We start from the raw sequence: 9,546 nt of genomic DNA on the forward strand, positions 1-9,546 counted from the left end.
ATAAACTGGCTCACAATTGATGAACATGTCATAAATTTTTATTGACAGGTAATTTGTTATTCTTGAGGTGCCCACTTTACAATTCAGAATGATGGATGGACTAATTAACAACTAGTGTACACAGATTAAGTTACATATTTCAATTTTGTACAGAAGAATGACAATAATATATACAAATGCACAAACAAAGGGTATGGAGCTTAGATATTTATCTACAGGAAGTCCCATCGCCAGAAAACTTTATCTACAATGCCTCCACCATTTCGAACTGCAAGGTGGATCCTTTCGGATGCAGGAGGAACCCCCCATAGTAGCGGTACTGCAACTGTCATAGTTAGCTTTTCCTGCATATCGCCTTTGCTGGCTTTCTCCGCAGAAACAATCTGTGGCATGAAAAGATTTGTCAAACCATTCAATAAGTGAAGATACCTGATATGAGATTTCATACTGAATTACCAAAGAAGAGACCAGTGAGAAACTAATGTCAAAACAGCTTTAGTTACAACCCACACTCAGCACTAATGATATTTGAGCCTACGAGCATATATACGTCAAGATGTACGAGATGATCAGAAATGCAATGAAAACATAAAGTAAGTGTGCAAAGGAAGCTCGGGCTTCTCATGCAACACCAATCAAATTGGTCCATGGAAGGATCAGAACCAAAAAAAAGAGAGGTGATATAAGAAGATATACCTCTCCACCATGCTCAAGAACAGTGTCTTCTACAACGTCGCTCAACATCTCTATAGAACGGCAAAAACCAATTATGCATAGTTTCCTGCCCATGTCAAGGCCCTGTAAGAGTCATCAATTCCAATTCCCATTAAGATGAACATAAACATTGGACATTAGAAATTGACAAGTAGCAGAAGCTTTACATTAGTTGCTGCAATGTCAAAGAGAGCACCCAAACAGAGACTTTGGTTTGGATCCATGTAACTGCTCTCGCGAAATCGTTGAAGTCTTGGCGACACTTCCAATTTTTTTCCCTGCTTCTTCTGCATTTCAAAGTAAAACATCAGAAAAGATGTGCATAATCAATGGCAAAAACAATTCTTTATTAAACAGAGCAGATGAAGTATGGAAAGAGGCAAAGAGAGTACCAAGAAGATATTATGCAACGTGTCTCATAAGCTTCTATAAACTGTTGACTTATTCAGTTCTTACAAGTATATTGTGTATCTTCCAGACTAGAATAAACTAACACACCTAACAGTGTTTATAGATTCAATGAAATGAACTATATTCGCCACAAGAAAATAGAGGTATGAAATTCCATTATGCCTTCTCACTCAGAATGGTGAGAAAAAAAAATGCACAGAACTAATGGAGGGAAATAAGCATACATCAGATGAAGATATTCGTCGCTTAACCATGTTTCCCCCAAGTTGAACGAGTCCATCAGCAGTGAACAGTGTGATTTTCTCCTCCTGTACCCACTGCACAGCTGCAAATAGCAGGGAAAACTTCAAAAATATTAAATTCAAACAAAAAAATTAATTGACTATGACAGCAAAGAGACCATAAATGAAGACATATCTTGATTAAATGATGAATTATATCTATAAAAAAAATGGGGAGGAAGAAAAGCATAAAAGAAATAAACGCTATAAAATATCAAACCAATAATTAACCTTTCATTTGAGTCAATGCGAGGGGACTTTTGGCGTCAGAAGTATGCATCATATATGAGGGGATTTACATCTTTTCAGAGTTAAATTTTGTGCGACTTAATTTACCAGATATAAGGAGGGAGAGATCATCAAATATATGGACCTGTCATAGAACAAGATTCTTGCACATAAACCAATGAACTGGTTGGTGTTTCCTGACAGAGTTGGAGTCACTGGACCAATGTGACAAGATACACTTAAAACACTTCTGTCCCAAACAATCGTAAAAGAAATGCCTCACCTGCTCTCTTTCATCTCACACAGAATCAAAAGAAGTCTATAATAAATAAAAAGTATCCAATCCTCGAGGAGGTCGACGGGTTAGCTCCAATTTGACGCATTCTAGAGGCTTCTTATATATGCTAAGCATCAAGTTTGGAGGCTCTACAAATTTACTAAGCTTCATTCTCTCCTACAATTAGCTATGCATTTCTAACCTGACAAAATAATTTAATTCTTTTATAATAGGGATTCCATTACCAAAACTTAGGTTATCACTGTGTAAGATGGTGCCCCTAAAAAGTCTTGACAAGATGCAAATAACAACATCAACCACAGTATACTTAACTCGAACTGTATTAGGATTTTCTGATTATGAAATCTGATTAAAATGTTCAACAAATTCCTTGCACAACTTTACACGCATTGCATTGCAGGTAAAGGGTTTTTTGAGATTCATTCTTGAAGCATTTCAAACTACGCTCTCCTCCAAAAAAGGGTGTTTGTAACAAATCCACATTACAGAACTGTATAAAACATCTACTAAAGTACTAACACAACTTCTAAATGAACTATTCTATCAGAGAAGATAATTGAACCTAAAACCAAATTATCGCTGATTTCTTAAAGCAGAATATCAATCGACTTTAATTTTGAGGTAGAACACCCTTGAAGAATGCCTAAGTAATCTAACATCAACAGACAAAGAATAGGCAGAATTTTAGGAGAGGACCAAAAATGTACCAATATTTTACTGTTGATAGTTTAGTTTACATCTACAAATCCTCTAGTTGTAAAGCCTAATTCGCCTTTTAAACAAATAAATACCAAGTAATATGAATCACATAGCTTAAAATCTCAAAGGAGCAAAAGGAAAAAAAAAAAGTACTTTTAGGCTTTTGAATATTAAACTAAACACTATCTAGATATTGACGAACATACAAGGATCACCGGAGTCAGAAGATTCCCAAGGATAGGGTCCGAATGCATCATCCCCAAGGAAACCGCCGGAGCCGGACGCCTTCGCAACGAACTTGACGGAACGGATCGGCGATTGACTCGGAAAAAGAGTCAACTTACGGAAAGATGAAAATGATGAACCGGAGGAACAGGGAGGGTCTTTTAGGAGAGGAATAGAAGAGACGGCGGATAAACAGACGGCGGCGATCTCCGGCATTTTTTCCGGCGAGAGGGGAATTTTTGAAGGAATGTGAAAGGGAAAAATGATCGGAATCTGAGAAAAGTAAAGCAAAAAAAGGGGAAAATGGAAGAAAAGGAACAGATAAAAAAATTGACGCCACAGGAATTGAGGATGACACGTCGACAAGAAGGCGGTTTAATTACGTTTTGGCGGTGGTTAATTAGGAGACTGAACCGGGTCTGAAACGGTTGGTCCTATTGCTTTTTTCCATGAAAAAATATTATTTTTATCATGTCCTCAATATAACACGTATTTCCTCCGTTCCATTTTACGTGATACTTTTTGAATTTTGAAATTCAAATAAGTTTATCTTTGAAATCGTAAATTTTTTATAAATCTTTTGAATCATCCATTAGTGTGACTTATAGTACTTTTTACGTAGTTTAAAAATATATAAATTTTATTTCAAAAAAATTAAAGTTTTCATGTGCAAATTTCCGATCAATCTTAAACAGTTTGATTCTAAAAATAAATAAATGAATTGTGTTTGGATTTTATTAATTTTGGGCTTCATTAAAGAATTGACAAATTTGTAAGAATGTTGTCTAACAATAGAAAAGGTTTATAATTTACTTTGTTTCCATTATTGAAACTTTTATACAATAAATGAAATGAAAACAAGCTATTTTCGAGAAGTCTACACTTCTTCTTATAGTTATCTTATTCGAACTATATTGTAGTTATTTAATTCCTTTTTAATTTAACTTATGCTATTTATATTGCAAGATAACATTAGGTGAGTTAAACTCTCAAAGGCTTTATATAACCAACCGGCCCATTTCAGCATCCAGTTGAGTATGTCGTCCAGGCCCAATCATTAGCTTGACACTACAAGAACAAAAACTAGTCAAGGTCCAACTACTAAAAAATCTCGAGTTCGAGTTTCTTCGGGTATAAGGTCGTCTTTATCATGTAAAGCTTTTTCTCCTTAATATGAGACTTCCCACAATAAATCCAATTTAATGAGACTTCAACGCGGATATTGAACATCGAATGAGAAATTTAATGTAGTTCAATAAAAAGTTAGATAGACTTTTGATATTCTTAATAGGATTATATTAGTCAGATTACACATTATATTATATTTTTCTTAAAGAATATATATGACCTTAACATGACAAACAATTATGGACGGTGGGAGTAGCTCTTAATTAGGTTCATGTTGGGTTCAATTGTATATTCTTAAGCATCATTAATTGGTGTGCGTGTGTAAATTTAATATTTCTTGGCGTGTATTTTCATGTGTCAAAGTCACAAAAAATATATTTCCATTTGTTAAATTAAAGAGGTGAACAAATAAGATACGTAAGGCGAATAAAAATATAATTTCTACTTCTTATTTAGTTATTCACTTTAGAAATAACAGGTATATTAAAATAATAATAATTAGTATAGAAAAATTATAATTTTATTTTTATTAATTATAATTTCAAAAAATTTAAATAAAAGTATAATAAAAAAAAGTTTATCGTTTCTGATTTGTCAAAATAAATAAATAAATAGAGATGGAAGAAAGTATTTTTATTAAGACAAATTCAATTGTAATGTAAATTATAGTTTGAAGGGGTCGTCTAATATGTTAGTGTGTGGATTTATCTGTTCACGTTATGGCTGGGCATAAACACTGGAAAACTAAAACACCGTATCGAATCGAATTTTTTTGGTAGTTTGGTTTCGGTTTTTCGATTTTCGGTTCGGTATTCGGTATATTTTTTGTATTTTTCGGTATTTCAGTTTGGTTTTCGGTATGTGATTTTGTGTAATTCGATATTTCGGTTTATCCAAATATATTATATTATAATATATATTTATATTATATTAATTATTAATATTAAATAATAAATATTATAATTTAAAATAAAAATTAAAAAGTAAAAGACTTTTTGATATAACTATTTTTAGCCCATTAAGCTGAAAATCAAACAAAAAAATTTGTAAATTTCTAAAGCCCTACTAAGCAGGCCCATTAAAAAAAATCGAAATAACAAAACCAAACCGAAATAATAAAAACCGAATCGAAATAATAAAAACCGAACCAAATCAAAATATTTTGGTTCGGTATTCGGTACACAATTTACAAAAACCAAAAACCAGAAAAAAAATAAAATCAAACCGAAATACCAAATGTCCATCCCCAGTTCACGTATCGAAACTCAGTAACTTTATTGAAATATTAATTTAATTGTGAAGATAGTTTATACAAAAGTTATGACCCCCAAACATGTGAACAATTTAAACAAAAAAAAAATAGAAAGAAAATTATGTTAAAAATAATACCACATTAAAAAAACCTTGTGAAAAAATGGTAATTTTCATTCTTTCTTGTGTATTACGGCTAGCTATTTTTGCACATTTTCCTTAAAAAAAACAAAGGAAAAAATTTAAAAAACGTAATTAAATAATCCTATTTAGGAAAATTACATAAATTTTACTTGTATAATTGTAATAATATTTTATTTACGCGTCTTTTTCATTTTTCCTATAGTGTGTTAAGAGGAAGTAGTTTCCTATTAAATCAAAATAAATATTTGTCCTAAATAAGAAAAGACCAAAAAAAAAAAACATAGAAAACCGTGTCTCCCCATTTTCTATATTTTCTCCAGTTTTACTTCTGTGTTTTTTTTTTATCCTCAATTAATAATAATTTCTTTCAAATAACCACAAAAAATCCTCTAAGATTCTCATAATTCATCCTCTAATTCTTCAAATGGGTGAGGTAATTTTCATTAATTCTTTCTTCTAAAACCTCTAATTCTTCTTTAATTCACTTTCCCTGTTTTAATTTTGTTTAATTTTTTGGGTTTCAGGAAAAGGAAAAAATCGAAGTTGAGAAGAAGAAGAAGAAGAATGAAGCCGGAAAAAATTCGGCCGGCGGTGGGAAAAACGCCGACGACAACAGCGGCGGTATCGCAACTATTCTGTTGAAGCTAGATTTGCATTGTGAAGGTTGTGCTCAAAAAGTTAGACGTTCCGTTCGTCACTTTGAAGGTAAATTAATTAAATTAAACATCATTATGTGCTTCAATAAAATTAGTTAACTCGAGATCTTCAGTTTATACTTTGAAATTAGCGGTCTATCGGAAACAATATTTCTATTGCCGATTTAGATTGGGGTAAAATCTAGGTCGTTTTTTATTATACTATTGTTTTTTGAATTTATATTAATTTATTATTGAAGGTGTGGAAGACGTGAAGGCGGATGCCAGTACTGGAAAATTGACTGTGAAAGGGAATGTGGATCCGTTATGGCTCCGGGAGAAAGTGGAAAGTAAGACTAAGAAGAAGGTGGCGCTCCTCTCTGCTCAGCCCAAAAAGGCTGCCGCCGGCGAGAAAAAATCCGATGAGAAGGTTGAGAAAAAGGCAGTAGAGGAGAAGAAAAAATCCAATGCGAAGGTTGAGAACGAGGCAGTAGAGGAGAAGAAAAAATCCGAAGAGAAAGTTCAGAACAAGGTAGCAGAGGAGAAGAAAGGAGTAGATAAAAAGCCCAAAAAGGTAATTTACTTCTCTAATTTACACTTCATATTCATGTTGTGGAAAATTTAATTTTTCTTCCAATTTATGTGATATCTTTTGAGTTAATTCGAATAATTTCAAAGTTTACATAATAAAAAAGGTTTAGTAATTTCTATTTATTTTTTTTTGTTTTTGATGTTGGTGGTTGTTCAGGTTCAATGTAACAATGAGATAGTTCAACAGCATTGTGACGGACCTGTACAAAAATTAAAGCGATTTCTTATAAAGAAATTGAAACGTAATGTACCTGTTGTTCGACAAAAGAAAGGTAATGAATCATGCAGCCGGTATGATAACAAGAAGAACAAAGAAATTGTTCGCGATGGAAAAAAGAAACACAGCGCATCGTCGTCTACAGTTGCAAGTAAAAGTACAGAGCCAAAAGAGCAAAAGACAGAGGTGATGAACAGCAAAAAAGAATGTCACCATGGTGGTTGCAGTAATCCAAACATGTACAATCAAAACCACTGGAATCAAAACTATGGCGCAACAATGCAGGATCATCATGGTTACTACGGTCATAGTGTCGGATATATGCCACCACCACCATACATAACTGCATTTCATGATCATGGTTATGGATTTAGAGCTGGATATGTGTCGCCACGACACATTACTGCACCGCGTGATTGTGATCATGATCATGATCATGGTTATAGTTATGGTTATGGTCATTCTGGGTATGTACCACCACCATACTCTGCACCTCAATATTTCAGCGATGAAAATCCTAATGCTTGCTCCGTCATGTGAACATACAACACCTTGTTGAAGGGAAGATCAGTTTAGCTTAAATGAAGAATACAACAATTCGTATACGAAAATAAGTGTATATGATATCGTAGTTTTTGTTTAGAAAATTGCAAGTTTAGATAGTTTTTGAGGTTTAGTTTGATTTCAATTTTTCAGTTTCATGTTTTCTTTTCCTTTGTGGCAATTACATTCATTCGTTTATTTGTGTCGTTGTGACAAAATTAGAGATTTCAAATCACGTCCATTGAGGGTATGATTGGGAACACGCATATAATAGTTTTTGTTTTGATGTTTTAAGGCTTCTTTTTGTGCAATTTTTAATTGTATTATAATGGTGGCCCTTAAATTAGTGATGGTTTTGGATTTATAGTTCACTTTCAACTTTCTAAAATATAGAATAAAATGACATGATATTTAAGTCGATAAGTTTGGTAAATTATGTTTTAAATTGAAACATCACTATCCAAAATAGTTCAGTTTTAACTTCTTCAGCTATCAGATTAACGTGAAAAAGTATACTGATCTATTTTTTTTAAAAAAAATACTGAATTTTGTATTTATTTTGGAACTCGATTAACTTTTTATTCAAAATTATTTTTTCCATGCCCAAAACCTCTAATTATATAGAAAGCAATGCTGCATCACATCTATTCGCTCAATTATATAATTTATTTTTGTTTTAATTCGTTTAAAAAAGAATAACATAAACTACTTCACCTTCGACGAGCCACCATGCTTATAGGGGTTCATTTGATCGTCCTTCTACGAGAATATTATTATATATATTATATCGAACATTTTTTAACTAATTCGTGTGTCTTCTTATTTTTTCAAATTCTGAATCTCTTTATTAAAATTTTTGTCTATTTTATTGAGTCGGGAGGAGAGAATTGTGTAAAACGAAGATATTTCCTTTCAACTAAGACATGCCACGTTTCTTATGACTATCCCATAAATGTGACACGTTTCAAATCTAGGCTAAGCCAAGGACACATGTCCAGCCACTTTGACATGTGGAAATGACAAATGACACAGTAACATTATGATTTAATCTATGTTCAGTTTTATATGTCATGTTTTTTAAAACGTTATATTGATTAATTTTTAAAGTTATAAATTATATTAATTTGATATTTTAAATAATAAATTTAGATAAAAAATTATACAAAAAGTATTATGAATTATAATTTTTTGAATATTAATATAATAAAAAATAATCATAAAATCTTAATCAAAATTTTTATCATTTGACTATAAAAAGAATCATAACAAATAAAAATATATGAATAAATTTTTTTTAATAATAATACTCATCCCGCTTCAAAAATAATAACTAGATTTAATTTAGTAAGATTTTAAAAATATAGAAAAAACACTTTTCAACTTTTACATTCGATGGTATCAAATGTATCAAAAATGTCAGCTAATTTACGGTGAGAATATCAGATGGTAAGTATTTGCATGTTGGTTTTTCTATTTTTCATTTGACGTTCAAAGTTCATATCGAAGTATTAGTGGCGGACGTAGAATTTTTACAAAGTAATGTGAGAATAGGGAAGAATAGGGATTTAAACTCGAGCAAGCTGGAAAAATTAAACTCTCTTTACTGTTAGGTCAAGGGTCACACTTATGTTAGTAGGGTCAAAAAGTTAATATATATATATATATATATATATATAATTTTTAAAACTGATTAAATATATATATATATATATATGATGTTATTTTTCAACGAAGTGGATTCATATAAATATAAATCTCATTTAAAAATAACGTTCTCAATAAAATATTTTATACTTAAAATTCAAACTCGAAATATTTATCACTGCAAACCAACATAGTTTTTTTTTTCTTTTTCTTTTTTTCAAATCAATATAATTGCATGTTCATTTTAACACACGAGTCACTCATTTGACTTAGCTTCAAAGATTTACCATTTCTGGCTGCACGTATTTTCTTTGCTTTTTCTTCAAGAGTCCAACAATTTTTCTCTTCCTGCAATTTTCAATAAGAAATCTTTTAAATGTAAAAGTAAAAAAATTCTAATTAAAAGTATATAAAAGAACAAAATATTAGAAAACTATTATAATTACCACTCAAATCGGGTATTGACATAAAATAATTACCTAAAAATAAGGAAAAGTATGGGAGTGTAAAATTTCTTTCAATTGTGATTTGTGTATA

At 31.3% G+C, this 9,546-nt stretch overlaps 2 protein-coding genes across 2 annotated transcripts; one reads left to right on the forward strand and one right to left on the reverse strand.

Annotated features, from left to right (window-relative positions):
- Window positions 1–16: 16 nt before the first annotated feature.
- LOC107031891 lies at window positions 17–3,205 on the reverse strand. The gene is made up of 5 exons (XM_015233381.2): window positions 2,838–3,205; window positions 1,350–1,450; window positions 882–1,001; window positions 697–798; window positions 17–383 (listed from the first exon to the last, which is right to left on the reverse strand). The coding sequence occupies exons 1-5, from the start codon at window positions 3,070–3,072 to the stop codon at window positions 213–215; spliced, it is 729 nt and encodes a 242-aa protein (XP_015088867.1). The 5' UTR covers window positions 3,073–3,205; the 3' UTR covers window positions 17–212.
- A 2,481-nt stretch (window positions 3,206–5,686) lies between these two features.
- Window positions 5,687–7,691, forward strand: LOC107032562 (heavy metal-associated isoprenylated plant protein 6-like). Its single transcript, XM_015234169.2, has 4 exons — window positions 5,687–5,812; window positions 5,904–6,084; window positions 6,275–6,588; window positions 6,763–7,691. The coding sequence occupies exons 1-4, from the start codon at window positions 5,804–5,806 to the stop codon at window positions 7,360–7,362; spliced, it is 1,104 nt and encodes a 367-aa protein (XP_015089655.1). The 5' UTR covers window positions 5,687–5,803; the 3' UTR covers window positions 7,363–7,691.
- The last annotated feature ends 1,855 nt before the right edge of the window (window positions 7,692–9,546 follow it).

Source organism: Solanum pennellii, chromosome 10 (assembly GCF_001406875.1).
Source record: "Solanum pennellii chromosome 10, SPENNV200".
NCBI classification, from domain to species: Eukaryota; Viridiplantae; Streptophyta; class Magnoliopsida; order Solanales; family Solanaceae; genus Solanum; species Solanum pennellii.

Excerpts from the sequence above, each read along its gene's own strand:
- LOC107031891 (XM_015233381.2), bottom strand. The coding sequence starts at position 3,072 with ATGCCGGAGATCGCCGCCGTCTGTTTATCCGCCGTCTCTTCTATTCCT. Across the intron at positions 799-881 it reads TTGACATTGCAGCAACTAAT|GGCCTTGACATGGGCAGGAA; the intron begins GTAAAGCTTCTG and ends TGACTCTTACAG. Across the intron at positions 384-696 it reads TTCTTGAGCATGGTGGAGAG|ATTGTTTCTGCGGAGAAAGC; the intron begins GTATATCTTCTT and ends TTCATGCCACAG.
- LOC107032562 (XM_015234169.2), top strand. Across the intron at positions 6,085-6,274 it reads TTCCGTTCGTCACTTTGAAG|GTGTGGAAGACGTGAAGGCG; the intron begins GTAAATTAATTA and ends TTATTATTGAAG. Across the intron at positions 6,589-6,762 it reads TAGATAAAAAGCCCAAAAAG|GTTCAATGTAACAATGAGAT; the intron begins GTAATTTACTTC and ends GTGGTTGTTCAG.